This window comes from Protomyctophum bolini (genome assembly GCF_963924005.1).
Source record: "Protomyctophum bolini genome assembly, chromosome: 4".
Taxonomy (NCBI): domain Eukaryota; kingdom Metazoa; phylum Chordata; class Actinopteri; order Myctophiformes; family Myctophidae; genus Protomyctophum; species Protomyctophum bolini.
Window position 1 is genome coordinate 42,419,874 of NC_137865.1, and position 15,905 is coordinate 42,435,778.

Consider the following 15,905-nt stretch of genomic DNA (forward strand, 5'->3'; position numbering starts at 1 on the left):
ATCCATGCTTTCACAACATACGCATGCATACATTTTTGCTAAAAAATGGCAAACGCTGCAAAATAGCTGGACACCTTTTATAGGCTTTACTTGGCCGCTTTTTGAGTCGTCTCTTCGTGTATCTAATAATGTATGCAGATTGCAGACAAGCCAGCTGTCAACCCCCGCTGTCCGTGCTGCAGACAGCAGGCAGACCGTGCAGTCGGTGCACTTCTGAGGGCGGCACTTCTAGTGTTATAAAGGTTGGTCCTGTGCTTATAGAACTCCGACTTTCCCCCGCAGCTCTCTCTCTCTCTCTCTCTCTCTCTCTCTCTCTCACGACACACACGCGCGCACACACAGTCTCCAGTCTCCACCCTGACAGTTGGCTCAGTGCGCTCGGCATGGTCTGTCTGTCAGCCGTGGACGGTTGTGTCTGGATCTATACCCGAGAAAGCTCCATGTTGTCGTGGACATCAGTAGCCTATACAGTTGTACGGGTTTTCAATATGGTTTAATTTTTTTTTCCCTGCTTGGATACCGTGAACGTATAGGCATTTGGATATGTGCACGCTGGATGATGAGAACCCCTTTCCTCACCGTAGAAGTAAGATAAAATAGGCTTTCGCGTACATTGGATTACTCCTCGCGTTCCATATGAAGAAGTCAAAAGTAAGTGACATGTTTTGTTATTGTTTTGGGGGTTTTTGGGGTTTTTTCTTCAGTTTGCAGTTTGCACTGGCGATCGAGATATTCCACATAGCCAACTATATGAGTCAATCAACATTATAAATATACCGTAAAGTAGAAAACTAAAAGCTATTTTATAGCCTATATTTTCGCCTAAATAAGTATATAAATATCTGCTTCTTACTGTCATTTAACAAATAATATCTGTAAAGCATCCATGATCCACGTCCACTCGGGCTCACTAATCGATACGCTCATCAACGGCGCCAGTCTGGCTGCAAGTAGCGTAGAAACCTATTCACTTTAGATAATTGTTGCACGTAATTGCCTTCTTTAGAAACCATGTTTAATGATGTTAATGATGTACGCCGCCCAGCCCAGCCCAAGCCTAGACTATACATTACAATACATACATCATATTATGCAGGTTGCTTTGGGACAAGGTACCGGTTTTGGTGAGATAAGATCGCGCCTATGGCTACAGTTCACTCTGCAAGATTTGGGGAGCCAAGCTTTCGACGCGTGTTAGTGCAATTTGGTAAAAGTTAATCGTCAATCAGATTATCGTGACGATATAAGGCTCTTTATGTATAGGCTACGTTTACGCGTCAGGCTATTATTTGATCAGTCAAGCATTCTCGTAAAATAAATAAATTGATACATTCATATATTATAGCCTATACTTTTAACAGCTATTCCAAGGTTGCTTAAAAGCGTATCACTTTGCACAGGTTATCTACATGTTTTCAATATCAAAAGCCTACTTGAAATCTTGTTTATTCAATAATAATAAGGGTAAAAAAATATATATATAATAATAATTATAATAATAATATAGCCTATAAACAAATCATGATTTGTTCGTTTGTTTTTTATTTTTCGTTGGTGGGGCCAAGGTACGGGAAGTGTGTGTGTGTGTGTGTGTGTGTGTGTGTGTGTGTGTGTACGTGTGTGTGTGTGTGTGTGTGTGTGTGTGTGTGTGCGCGCGCGCGCGCGCGCCTGTGTGTTTAGAAGAATAGGCTAAGCCTTTGATCTTCAGAGGGAACGGTGGCCGTTTCAGTGCCACACAGCTATTATAATTGGATTTACTGCAAATGCTCGTTATGTATATGGTTCGGTTTACCTTTTAAGGGTTTTTTCGATTCATACTGTATCTGATTTTCTGCTCCCTTGATTCGCAACTGAGCAATCAGATTGAGATTGGAATACATACATCTATCACATGTGCTACTGTAGGCTATAGGCTATCTAATCTGTATTTCTTAAAATGCATGTGTTTAAATAGAAAGTGTTAACATTGCCAAGATTGCTTCAAGGAAGCATGCTTCGGGTAATTCTTTTCTTATCAAACTGGTATTGAGCTGCCTCATAAAATATGATAAGAATTCTGCTTCCTTGAAGCAATTTGGCAATGTTCACACTTTTTTTTTGTAATGTATTTCATAAGAAATACAGAAAAATATAGTATAGGCATTTATGATCTGCCAATTAAGTTACAGTATGGTGAATGAATGACCAACCATACACATACTGTAACTTAATTGGCATTATTATAGTATTAGATCATAAATGCCTACTATCTAGTTCTGTATTTCTTATGAAATACATTACAACAAAATGTGTGAACATTGCCAAATTGCTTCAAGGAAGCAGAACTCTTAAGAAAAGAAAATAAGAAAAGAATTATCCCGAAGCATGCGTTGTGACATACTGTACAACCCATGCTGGACTGAAGCAATGATGTGAATGAATCACACAAACCTAGTAATGAGGACACACAAGTGAAAGCTATCTAGCCGGTCTGTGAGCCTGTGTGACTGTGTGAGTGCAGGGTCTGGGTCCAGTCGAACATGGGTTCCCAAAGTGGGGTCCGGGGACCCCTAGGGGTACTTGAGGTTGAGGGAGTTCCAGGCGGTACCATTTGTACACTCTCAGAGTTAACTTTACAGTGATTTTACAATATGAATTGGGGTACCAGAGTTGGAAATGCCATAAAATCATGGATCCGTAGCGTAATGCGTGTGAAACTGGGGGTCCATGAAATTAATATGTTTCGGAATCAGTGCTAAAATTCTCCCTTATCGGGGTCACTGGCATATGTTTTCAAATGGGGGGTCCGTGGCTTAATAAATGTTGATTTGGGGGTCCTTGACACGAAAACACGTTTGGGAGCCACTGCTGTGGAGACGTGCGCCTGCAGTGGAGCCGTTCACGTATGTCTGCTCCACTGCTCCACGTATGTCTGTTTGGTACTATAGGTCAGGGGTGTCCAAACCTTTTTCAAATTAGAAATTATTAAAACACCCAAGGGCCAACCATACATTACCAAGCGAGCTCCAAGGATGTTCTGGGGGAACCACTGATCTATTGAACCCATCATGATTATTAAATAGTCAGCACTGTAGCTTACTGATGCTTAAGCCTGCGCTAAGGAGCGCTGGCCAGAGGCGAGAGTCTCTGGCCAGGGAGAGTCTTTTTTTGTAGAGCCTGGGAGTCGATGGTCGCTGAGGGGGTCCTTGTTTTACAGGTTAGGGTTAGGGTTATAGGGTTAGGTTTAGGCATAGTTTTACTGAGGTTAGGTTTAGGGTTTGGCATAGTTTTTGTGAGGTTATACCGCCCTAACAAGCGTCCCATCAGTGCGCGTCGACTACCAGGCTGTGCGAAAAAGGTAGTCCCGTGGGGGGGTTTGTGGGGGGAAACCCCACTTTGAGAATCACTGGCCCTCTGGAATGCATGGATGCGATAATGACAGAGCAGAGAAGAAGTCATGAAATGAAATACAGTACGTGAATCCACAGATTTTCACTACAGTAGCATGCAGGCCATGCCAGGGGGTTCACATTCTTTCACACCATTCAGCAAGTGCAAAGGTGATTATGATGAAACCAGCTATGGCTGCAAAGCCTGACCATAAAGGTGGTTGCACACCTGGATGCGTTTTTCGGAAAACCGACGGAAAAGAACACTGCTAAAAATCCCAAAACGCGTCCAGTGTTCAGGGACCTTAACTCTGAATCTCTTCCATTCTAATGTATGTATTGCCCTCTCTCTCTCTCTCTCTCTCTCTCTCTCCCTCATTGAATAATGAAACTGTTTTAGGAAAAAAAAAGATGCAGATTCTGACAATATTGTAAATAGAAATAGGTTCTGGTACTGTATATAATTTGGGGAGAAGTGGTTGTATTAATTATGTTATAGCATTATGAAAGTTTACTGCTGCACCATACTATTCCATGTGGTGAATGGAATAGTGATTCCATTTACCATTTACCAATGGAATCATTTCATTTTTGGTTCCTAAATCACAGAAACATAAGGATGTCGATCAACACTATTTGGACTCACTCATATAATGGCCAGCCATGCGGTTTACCAAAGTTGAACATACCTCTAAATCAAGGTTCCTTCGATGGCTTTGCTTTGCATTCAAATGGAGTAACGAGACAGGCAAGGTTTGATCTCATCAACAAAACTATGACATGTTAATGATTTCCCCCATCACATAATTATTCAACCTGTGAACCTGAACAGATTTACAGCAGATTTATGGCCGCCAATTCCACACCCTCTAAATCTCACAGGATGCCTCTTGAGAGTGAAAGGCAGTGAATTCTTTGAGTCTATGTGTATGTTCTCTCTGTCTACTATTTAGTCTTTTTCACATTTATGTATAATAATACAATACATAGGGTAAATCTTGCATACACTGCAAGTGTTCTATATATTGAACACACAGTGTATGGTTTATATACTGTACAGTACGTGAATTAGAGTAACAAGGTTTGTATTTGGGTAATATCTGATAATGTGGATCGGTTAGTCCAGTCATGTGACCTGTCTGGTGACCCTGTCTGCACGGCTCAAATAAAGGTGCCGTGTGTCTTGGTCATTCGTGTCTGATCAGGGTTGTTCAAAATGTCACCACGATACTTGTGATAATAATAAATCTAGGCGTGACTAAAGAGATCAGTTTGCAGCGTGCAGAGATTTCCACCATATTCATGAGGCATGCACATTTTGTTGGCGATCAATCCGCAGCATCTTAGTATCTGTGTGACTCATTAGCCATTAGTCATTAGTTCGCAAACCGGCACTATTGTATAACGTCCCACTGGGACTCGTTCATTTCGCTTTCGCAAATTGAGGACAATCCATCACTGTCATGTTAGACAGTGTCAGTTGTTGTACTGTATATTTGCCCTGCTGCACGTTGGTGTTACAGTACATGGATGTGGTGATGTGTCTGACCGTCTTTTGAAGCATGCATTTACCACAGGGTGTTATAGGGAATTGTGTGTTTACAAGTTCACGTCACACTGGTTTGTGACTGTGACATTCTTACTCTAGGTGTCGTAGTGAGAACAGTTTCACAACAGAGGATGTACTGTACGTATAGGTAGTGATTCCCCACTGTAGAAAGGTTAAGGGTTCCAAGGATTGGAAGCAGGGTTGGATTTGATATCCCCTCTGGTCATAAAATCTTTATGGACGATGGGGATATGCTTTCTTTTATATACTATACTTCTGGTCAGAATGATTTTAATACATGCATTGGGAAATGTACTACTGTACTATATAGCCTTGTCAGCTGAAGGAGTTCATGAATAATAAAAAGGAGTAAACAATCACATCAAAAGAAACCCAAATCTAATGAGAAAATGAGTGATTCAATAAACCTATTTTGTAGGCACGCAAGCTGGACACGGCCCATGCAGTCGGTTGGCAGGAGGGATAAATGGCATAATTTTCTCCATGCAGGCTAAATGTGGCAACTCTGTGGTTATTCCCTGTTCTGGGCCAAGCCGAAACAGAGCCCCCTCGTGCCACTCAAGTGTCCTTGTGACTTTATATTGAGTTTTTTTTCTTTCTGGTTTGTTTAGCTTTAGGCAGTACTACTTGTCAGCCAGTAGGTGTCCTATGCTACACTAGCGTCTACATTTCTCAAAGGAAGGCCACCTCCAACCAGCTGGATGTAGTAGTTGTTAAAATATAAATTTATTAATTAAAAAAAAAGTTCTGAATTACAGTTTTAACTGTAAAGCACTTTGCAATTCATGTTGCAAACTTGTTTTGAAAGGTGCAATATAAGTAAAAGAGTATAATTAAAGTTGTATCATTATGAGCCAGGACCATTGTTTTAATCCGGGTCCAGTCAACAGTTTATGTGACCAGAATCATTCATTCACATTATTGTGAAGATTCGCCGGCAGTGCATTTTGTAAACACTGAATGGAATCGTTTCTGAATTTCTGCTGCCTTCAGGGGTATCATAGGGCAGTGGTTCCGAAACCTTTTCATGTCAAGGACCCCCAAATCAACATTTATTAGGCCACGGACACCGCCCCCCCCCCCCCCCCCCCCCCCCCCATTTGAAAACATATGCCAGTGACCCCGATAGGAGAGGAATTCTACGGCTCTAGCAGTGATTCAGAAACATTTCATGGATCCCCAGTTTCACACGCATTATATGCTACGATTTAATGGCATTTCTATCTCTGGTACCCCAATTTATATTGTAAAACCAATGTTAATTTAACTCTGACAAATGGAACCAAATGGACCCATTAGGACCTGGATTTGTACACTCTCTGAGTTACAGACCCATGAGGGTCCATTTGGTTCTATCTCTAATTGAGCTAGGTACCCCCTGGAACTCCCTCAAGTACCCCTAGGGGTCATGGGGTATCCGAAGGTGGGGATATGTCATCCGACTAATCCCTACATGGTAACAAGAGTGGTAAATTGTAATGCTGTCTTATGAATATTAATTTGTATTAACAGGGTCTAGACAGCTTGGTGCTTTAAATTAGAAACAGTGGTAAAGTTGATTAGATTAGGTGCTGACTGATAGAATAGTGTAGCCGTTCACCGCTTGGTTTGTTGATCTCTTGTCACATAATACTTGACAAGAGATTATTCAGAGTCATTAAGCCTACAGTACTGAAGACCAACACCAACTGAACGGACACAGACACACAGCCCAAACGGACCTGAGAGAAGTACTGTGTGGCCATAGTTGAATGGGTAGAGATGCCAGCTGGGAAACAGAAGGTTCCCGGTTTGCCTCCCAGGCCTGGTCTGTGTGTCCCTGAGCAAGGCACTTACCCATTCAGGACGGGAACCCCTTTTGGTGTTTTAAGCATTATGTCAGCTATTGAAAAATAGCAGATCTACAAAATCATAGCGCGGCACCGAGTGCTGCGCTACGAGCTTGTAGGTCTGCTTATTTATCGTGAAAATGTGGCGCTAATCTTTGAATATATATTGTTTCAGAGCGAACGTTTTAAACTCAAATCTTTGCTTCTGGGGGGTCCCTGGAACAACATATTTTGAGATGGGGGTCGGCGGACAGTTAGCTCAGGGGTTCTCAACCCGTGGTTCACGACCCCTCGGGGGGTCGCCAAATTATATTGGGGGGGGGGGGGGGGGGTCCCCAATTTATTTTTTCTTTGCAACTAATGGCTGGAAAAGGGAAATGAAGAGTTTACATAGTACACAATACACAAGTACATGCATACATTTCCTTAATGATTATATCTGGTTTCAGTATACATTTTTGATATATTCTTCTCTATTTATTAAGGTTATTTTTGCAGTCATTTTGTATTGGGGTGGGGAGGGGGGGCGGGGCGAGGGTCGCGATACATGGCCAAAACATTTCCGGGGGTCCCCAGCCAAAAAGGTTGAGAACCCCTATAGCTCAACCGTCTGGGCACCTAGGCTGCTAAGCCAGCCTGACGGTGTGCCGCGGGTTCGACTCCTGATCTCGACGGCCCTTGCCACGTGTCTCCCCCCCCCCCATCTCTCTCCCCATTTCCTGTCAGTCTACTTTCAACCTATCAATGAAGGCAGAAAAAGCAAAAAAAAAAACCCATCTTAAAACAAAAATGAAAAAAATCTAGGGGTCCTTGACATTAAATAGTTTCAGAACCACTGACATAGAAACATAAGGGTTTTCAGAAAACTCATGATTTAGAATCGAGCTCAGGTCTAAATGGGTTAACCCCTAACTGCTCCCAATAGTTCGGGTGGGAAAAATGCAGAAGACAAATTTGACATTATGTGCAAATGTACTGTGAGGGTTCGTGGGGACTCGGGAGTGGGGATATCTAAAGCAGAAGGGATATCTAAAGCAGAGGCATGGATATTTAGCCATTTAGGCAGTTATGTCTGCTCTCTCCTCCTTTTAACTTTTTTTGTAGTGCTCAGATCACCCCTCTTTCTTGTTCTCATTGATCCTTCGAGCACCAACCGTACCTTTAAAAAAAAGACTTTTGTACCTCCACTGAGCACCTGGTTGATTTATTTTTTCGGCCCCCCCGTTGTTTGAAATTGAATCCAGGACCTTCTTGCTGCGAGGCAATTAATGCTAGCCATACATCTATCTCTATAGACTGGAGTTATGTTACTTTCCTTACACAAGCTTGTGATGCAAACATGAACATGATTGTCTTATTGTGAACCGATTGCCTGGATTTCCAATAGCGCATTTCAATACGGTAATATTGAATTGACTTTTGTCACCGTTAGACTGGTAGAACAGCCTTTGAGCGCTGCTTCAGCTGCTGTTTTGACTAGTGGGTGCATGGGTTAAGGAAAGTCCTTAGATGGTCAATAAGCTGAGTTTGGTCACAAGAGGAAGACTACAAGATATATACCGGTACAAGCAACGCTATGCTCCGCAGTGTCCGCACACTGTGCTAACAATGACAATTTCAATATGACAATGAGGAAATAATACTAAAATAATAATGGATGTAATAAAAAAAATCACACCTGTGTGAACTGAGTGGTGCAGTGCGTGCGTGCGTGCGTTTGTGTGTTGACCCCAATGCGGCCCCAATTAGCTGACTGCTTAGTGCTTAGTGTGAATTGCCTGGCAGCTGCAGGGGTCAATAGGTCGTACTCTAGACAGACATACAGCCAAACTGTGCGGCCAAAAGAAGCTGCATGTCTGCCGGGGTCTCTTCCGGGTTTTTAGTGGATGGAAATTAAACTCCACCCACGTGGCAGATTGCCGCGTCGGCCAGATTCCCGGAAAACCAGCTTGCCCCAGCGGCATTCTGCCGCGTGGGTGGAGCTTCATTTCCAGCTGTCTAAAAACCCGGAATAGACCCCGGCAGACAGCTTCTTTTGACCGTGCATGGAATCTTAGGTCTGCTTACACCCACAGGGGGACACACATAGCTGTTTAAAGGAGCGTTGTGCACCGCTCAATAAGATAAAATAAAGTTGAGACTATAGTACAGGACTACAGGTAAATAAAGACAGGGAAGGGTAAAAGTCTTTGGCAGCCTGCCAAAGACTTTTACCCTTCCTGGGTTAGAATGTACAACAGAAGGTGTGAAATGTGAACTGTCGTAGTTAATTGAATTTACACTTCATGTCAAAGGGCTTAGTCATGCGTGACAAAAATCCTACTGAAAACTCAAGGAATCGTCTAAGCGTTTTTGAAGATGTCACAAGAAACAAACCAGCCTGCTACTATTTGTGAATGTTTAGTGTGTCTTACTCTTAAGCCTGATTTACCATGTCATACGATGGTGTCAGCATGACAAACCTGCTGATCTACAAGCATTGTGAGCTTGTAGATCAGCTATTTTCAACACTCGGCAGAGCATAAATTACACTAGCATTTGCAGCTAATTGTGTGTACTGTATGTGTAGTTATTCTGCTGTTGGCTGCAAGTCTATAGTGCACCATTAAGTGGGAGGCCTTTGACAAGTGTGTGTGTGTGTGTGTGTGTGTGTGTGTGTGTGTGTGTGCATGCGTGCATGCGTACGTGTGCGTCGTGCATGCGTGAGTGTGTCTGTGAGTGAGTGAGTGAGTGAGTGTGCATGTAGCGTGCGTGTGCACAGACTGCACACAAGTGTTTGTTTGCTTGCTTTGCTTGTGCATGAGGAATCCTTTGATTAGTGCTCTTTTGCTTGCTTTACGGCTGAGCTACGCCAAGCACATGTGCATGGATCTGTGTGTGTGTGTGTGTGTGTGTGTGTGTGTGTGTGTGTGTGTGTGTGTGTGTGTGTGTGTGTGTGTGTGTGTGCGCTGTTGCATATTATCACTCAGGCATTCATGATTGTTGCCTCCCGTTATCCAACCACGGGCAAGCATGCTGTCTTGGCCTGATGCTCCACCATGGATTTACGAGAGCCAATGATGAATGCTGGGTGATAATTTGTTCATCACATAAGGCCAGTAACCTATAGCCAAGCCTCCAATTATAGCCTAGAGAAAACAGCATTTGTAAACTTAAAGCCGTTGAACTCAAGACAGACAGAGTAGTACACTGGTGACGGCACATACAGTATGCACTCATGCAGGCTGAAAAATGAGCAAACCTTCAAATGGCATTTGATCAACACTAACTGTCAATGAGGAACCGTTGGAATGAATGGGAATGGTTGTCCTGCTGGGATTTCCTGCGCGTTGAGAACATGGCAGTGCCTGTATGTACACACTGGTTTATATACCAGCTATAGGACACCTTTCTTATTACAGTGCTTTATCTTCATCTACACTACAGTTTTACTTTTCTGTTGTGAGGTCATGTCAGCAAAGTCATAAAATTACATGCAAATGAATGGACTCACAGCGATGGAAAATACATTGATTTTAAAGTCTGCAACTTTCATGTCCCCGGGATTCGAAACCCGGTCCCCTGCACGAGCACCGAAGTGTTTACTGTTAGATAGTGGATAATAGAGTACACATTTGGGAATGCAAGTTATTTCCCATTTGAGTTTCATGCAATACTGCATGTAGCTATGCTAGCCAACCACAGGATCTATTCAATTGAAGAGAAGGGAAGACCACCTGCAGTTGTGCTAGCTAATTATGTTGTAACAAACTGTAATACTCAGCATTCACATAAAAATGCATAGTCCCACACATACCTTTCTCTGCTGTCACAATCAACGTTTCAGTCACAAGAGGACCTTCATCATCGTCTTAATGAAGGTCCCTAACCTATGTCTGAAATGTTGATTAATAAAGCAGATAAGAGTATTGTTTTGTGAAAGTTTTATTTTTAATCTAAAGTGATTTACTTCCAGCACCACACTGCAAAATGTTGAGAGTGTGCATGTGAATTAGCATACAATTTAGATTGGTTGAAATAAAGTTTTATTGACAAAAATAGTTCATATACAATAACCCCCCCCCCATGGGGAGCATAAATAGCAGAGCCCACCGGTGGTGCTGGGGTGGTGCTGGTGTGGTGCTGGGAGCAAACATCACATACAACCATGCAGTCTAGTGAGCTTAAGTAGCCTGCCCAATTAGTCAGCTGACTGCCGCATTGGCGAATGACATGTGGGACACACTTATACGCCCACAAGTAATGCAGCATGTTAACCCCTTGAGTATAGTATGCGCCTTTGAGCATGGCATGAACCCCCTCGAGTGTGTCTGCCTGAACTGACTTGCAAGCTACGTCTCATTTAGGTAAAATAGGTAGTATATTGCCATTCAGCCATTGCTGTTTTCACTGTGCTGCAGGTCATCAGGCCCATCCTTTCCATTATGATAATGTACATAGACAATACATTACAAAAACATGTAAGGGGTCAGAGGAGAAGAGATGCTCTTCGCCAGTCCGAGCATGCTCTTGGTCTGGGCCTCTTTAAAGGAACGTAACACGACCTCAACTGGCCTACCAACAATTTTAGCGCAGATCTTAATTTGGCTGTACAGTTTGTTCTTATATACCATTGATATGCTGTTAAACCAGGCCGTGTACAGTAAGTACAACATGACAGTTTGAACAACAGACGTTGTTCAAAGATCATTGGGTACATACTGTACACTGCTGTATCCTCTTACAAATAGTAGTCAATGTATGAGATGACCATGATAAGGTGGCGTCTATCATCACCGCCAGATATTTGTAAGATGGAACTTGTTCAATAGATGAACCATGGATTTCCACCGGTGGTGTTTTTCCACCGGGAGCAGGACAAAAGATAATGTGTTGACTCAATGAAAGGCATTGTGGTTGGCACATTGCATTTGAAGAATTTTCAATATTTATTCATGTTTTAGATTAGATTAGTTAATATGGGGAGCAATTTTTGTCCCAAAAGACAATATTGTTTTTGCGGTGTGTCAAGTGGCCAGTCCAGCTGGTTCTGGATAAGTATATCCTCTGCTAAGTAAAGCAAGCGTTATGCTACTTATGCCTTTTACAACCACATACAAACGGTGAATTAGGATTTAAATTAATTAGGAAGTAAAGACAATATTGGGAATAGGGTCGTCTTAAAGGAATGGGTCCCCTGAAAAAAGGTTTGGGAACATGATATATGGCATGAAAAAAATATTAAAAACTATTTAACAAGTTATAGTCAGCCAGACGCAGAGCCACATATCTCTCCCACTTATTTTGGACGACAGACAGACAGACAGACAGACAGACAGACAGACAGACAGACAGACAGACAGACAGACAGACAGACAGACAGACAGACAGACAGACAGGTGAAAACATCCCTGTGCCCAGCCTTCAGCCTGGCGGAGATAATCAAATCTTGCAGGTGCCCATGGTTACCGTTTTCCACTTTATGTTTTGGCATCATTTCACCATCGTTGGGACAGTTTATACAATCAGGAAATCATTGAATAGCTTTCAAGTAGATGATGTATTAGTCGAGTACTAACTATTACACAGTATAGTATAGTATCTGATGTATTTGTCAAGTGGAACTTGTAAAGTGGTTGCACAACTGCAACGAGGATGGAATATTTAACATATAACACTACAGTTTGTGTGAGTGCGTGCGTGCACGTGCCGGTCTGTGTCTAAAATTCTGATACACGCCAGTATGCTAAAGAAGCGAATCCCTTAATTACGGTCACTCCTCAGTTAGTGTAATCAAATGCAATGGACATTGTTTTCCAAACATATGCCGTATAGTTTTCTAAAGTGAATTTGTATTTGATTAGGTATAGTGCTCAAGCCTTGTCCATGGGTCTGCAGTCTGCACTGCATCCCTTTGACGCCCATGTGAGGTTGATCTGCAGCAAGCTTCAGTTGTGCATTCAGTGTGTGGTTCTTAAATGCAGTGCGAAACACTGGTCTGAAGGGCATAGATAGGACAGTGCATGTTGTCGCCGTGCAGCGATACAGCTACAGACAGCTGCATTGAACAAGCGCACGCACGCACGCACGCACGCACACACACACACACACACACACACACACACACACACACACACACACACACACACACACACACACACACACACACACACACACACACACACACACACACACACACTAAGCATGTAACGATACACTCAACTCACGATACGTATCACGATATGAGGTTCACGATATGATTTTTCACGATATTTTAAACACAAAATGATTTTCCAGACAAATTAGCGTTTAAAAAAAATATATATCTTCCCCCGGGCTTTTTTTTTCTTCACAATTTCTATTTAACTACATTGCAAAAGTAGCATTACTTTTCATGTAAACTTATAAGATTTCTGTGCAACAACTGTAAACATGCTTTCTCTTGTTTAGAACCTAGGTTGAGTTAACATGTAAAAAAAAAAAGCTTTATCTTAGGATAGATGTAGATCTATTTGACAGTGCAGAAACATAATTGCCTTCCTTGATGTATTAATGAGCATCAACGACCATCACCTGGGCACAGTCACAGACACATACAGCTCCCCTCTGCAGGCTTCTACTACTGAAAGTGACTGCATGGAGTCTAGCTGTCTCATTTCTCTCCAAAAGCACTTGCATATGATGGCATATGATTAAAACTCACATTTCATATCAGCTTTAGCTTAGATTTAATCGGTAGGGCATGATTACCAAACTTCCTCGCAGGAGGACAAGTTAAATCCCATTATGCTTTATTTAACCCGCTCTAACCCACCTCACCAATAAAGTTAACTTAAGATGTCTTAAGATGATGTGTCGTATGGCGGTGTTGCACCCCAAATGTGGCATGCTTCTGAAGTTCAGAACGGTTGGGCGATGCGCCGTGAGCTTGTGGATCGTCTGTTTTCGGCACACGAGTCGACACCGTTGTACCACAAAGTAAATCTGGCAGAACGTGCACACATTAATGACTGCCAGGCTGCCAAGTCCCAACAATATCATCACTGGTTGGCTTGTTATTGTGTTTTCAGAACGTTGTTGTTTAATGGTTGTGAGTGACTCAACACTCCTCTCACGCTGATAGTAAGCAGTGCGCCATGTGGGTGGTGAAAGTGGCTCCGTATGGAAGAACAACTATTAAAACAGCTACCACTAATGTTCTCATTGTTAAAATGAAAGGCTAGTATTTACATGACTTGTAACTATAACAATAACATAGTTTTCAACTGGGAAAGGAAACGTCTCAAGCATGCAAGTAGAAAGTAAAAAAAATCACACCCATGTAAAGGGGGCGCTCTTATTGTACATCATCATAAATGGCCATTTCCTGCTTTTTATATAGAAATGAAAATTATATTATGCATAATTAAGTTGGCCCTCCAAAATATTTTCTGTTTCTAATTCGGCCCCTTCGGGTGTGATGTGGTCAGATCATCATATGGAACGTCAGAACAGGTCATTTCCATATATGGAGAAAGATCTAAGGGTGGCAGCGGGGGCAGTGTGGGGATGATGGGCCACATGGGCTTAATTGCGACAGCAGGTCGGTCGCATTTACTGTGATATGATCCCTGATTTACTATCATCTCTGATGACGTCATAGTGAAACCTGGGCACAATATATGGGGGCTTTCCACAATACGTGGATTTTACTATCATCCCTGATGATGTCATAGTGATGTCACGACGAGATCATCCAGGATTGTGAGTGACAGATTGTAGATTGTGTGTTGAGCTCTTATGTCACAGCTCATTGGCATTGGATGGCTTTTCAGCTGATATTTGATTATAATCACTTATTTACGGCCCAGAAAAAAATACTGTGGATTTTAGGCTCAGAATGACCACTGAATCGTTAAAGCTGCATTACTCCGCTTACCCCTGTACTCACTCTCTTTAACCCATTCTGACCGGGCACCCATTTTGGTGTCGGCACCATGTTATGCTTTAGCTATTGAAAAATAGCAGATCTACAAGCTCATATCGCGCCACCGAGTGGCGCGCTACGAGCTTGTAGGTCTGCTATTTTTGAAAAATTCGAAGAACGACTGACATTTTTAGAATCTGATCTCAGGTCAGAATGGGTTAATCAGACCAGTTTGTGTCCCGTGGAAACCTCGTATGAATCTGATCTCAGGTCAGAATGGGTTAAACAGAGTTGTTCACAACTTCACATACAGTATGCATCTCTATTAACTTCAAATATTATTGCCCCCCCCCCCCCCCCCTCTGACTCAGTGACCCAGGGAAGGTGCAATTAGTCTATGGTCATTCACTACACCGACGTCTGTGTCTGTCTTTCTTTGCACACTTAGGTTTTTACACGCACTTAGTGTATAACTCAATACTACAAATACCTTGTATTACAACGTTATCGACTTACAGTATACTTTATTATTTTGGACCTTACTTGTTGCACAGCCACACCAACATTTCACTGTTCATTCATTTGCTTTGTACATATTCATGTGACTAATACTGTCTCTTGAATCTTGAATCAGCATGTGTGTATAGTAGACACTGTCTGACAGTCTGACACGCTACCCCAAACCCTAACCACACGTGGAAGCCACACGTGAGTTTTAGCCACCCACATTATGTGTCTTAGCCAGCCACGCATGTCGGGAGCCACTGGTGAGTCTTAACCTGCCAGGCTGCCACGCATGTGTCTTAGCCGGCCACACATGTCAGGAGCCAGAAGTGATTATTAACGCATGTTGTCTAACCAACGTATGCGCCCTACGATTAGCACCACACACTTTTGTCACATTCACGGAAAATTATAGCTGAGAGTTGTAACCATAGAGAGTTGCACTTCACTTGTCAGTGCCTCACAGTAGCTTTGTTGTTTTTATGTACTTGTTTATAGACACATTCTCCCGTGATTATTTTAAGAATCTATGAAACAAGTAAATAATCTGACAAGTTGTGGTAGTTTGTTGACTCTGGGACTCTCTGCTGTGTATATATACTTACACAACTTCCTTATTAGTTCTTTCCACTGTCACTGTGTACATGTACTGTATTCTCAGTGTGACCACGAGCCGCCCTGTAAAGACTGACTGACACAGTAGCTTATCACGTTGCTGAACTGAAATACATTATTTTACCTATTTGCTT

At 42.4% G+C, this 15,905-nt stretch overlaps 1 protein-coding gene across 2 annotated transcripts in view; it reads left to right on the top strand.

The window, feature by feature from the left end:
• The first annotated feature begins 394 nt into the window (after positions 1-394).
• Positions 395-15,905, top strand: part of kitlga (kit ligand a) — a 46,620-nt gene continuing 31,109 nt past the window's right edge. For both annotated transcript variants that reach the window (XR_013963985.1, XM_080762437.1), the window contains exon 1: positions 395-651. Coding sequence is in view for 1 of the 2 variants with exons in the window: in XM_080762437.1 (XP_080618563.1) it covers positions 637-651 (15 nt within the window). In the remaining variant the exon portion in view is untranslated. The remainder of the gene's footprint in view (positions 652-15,905) is intronic.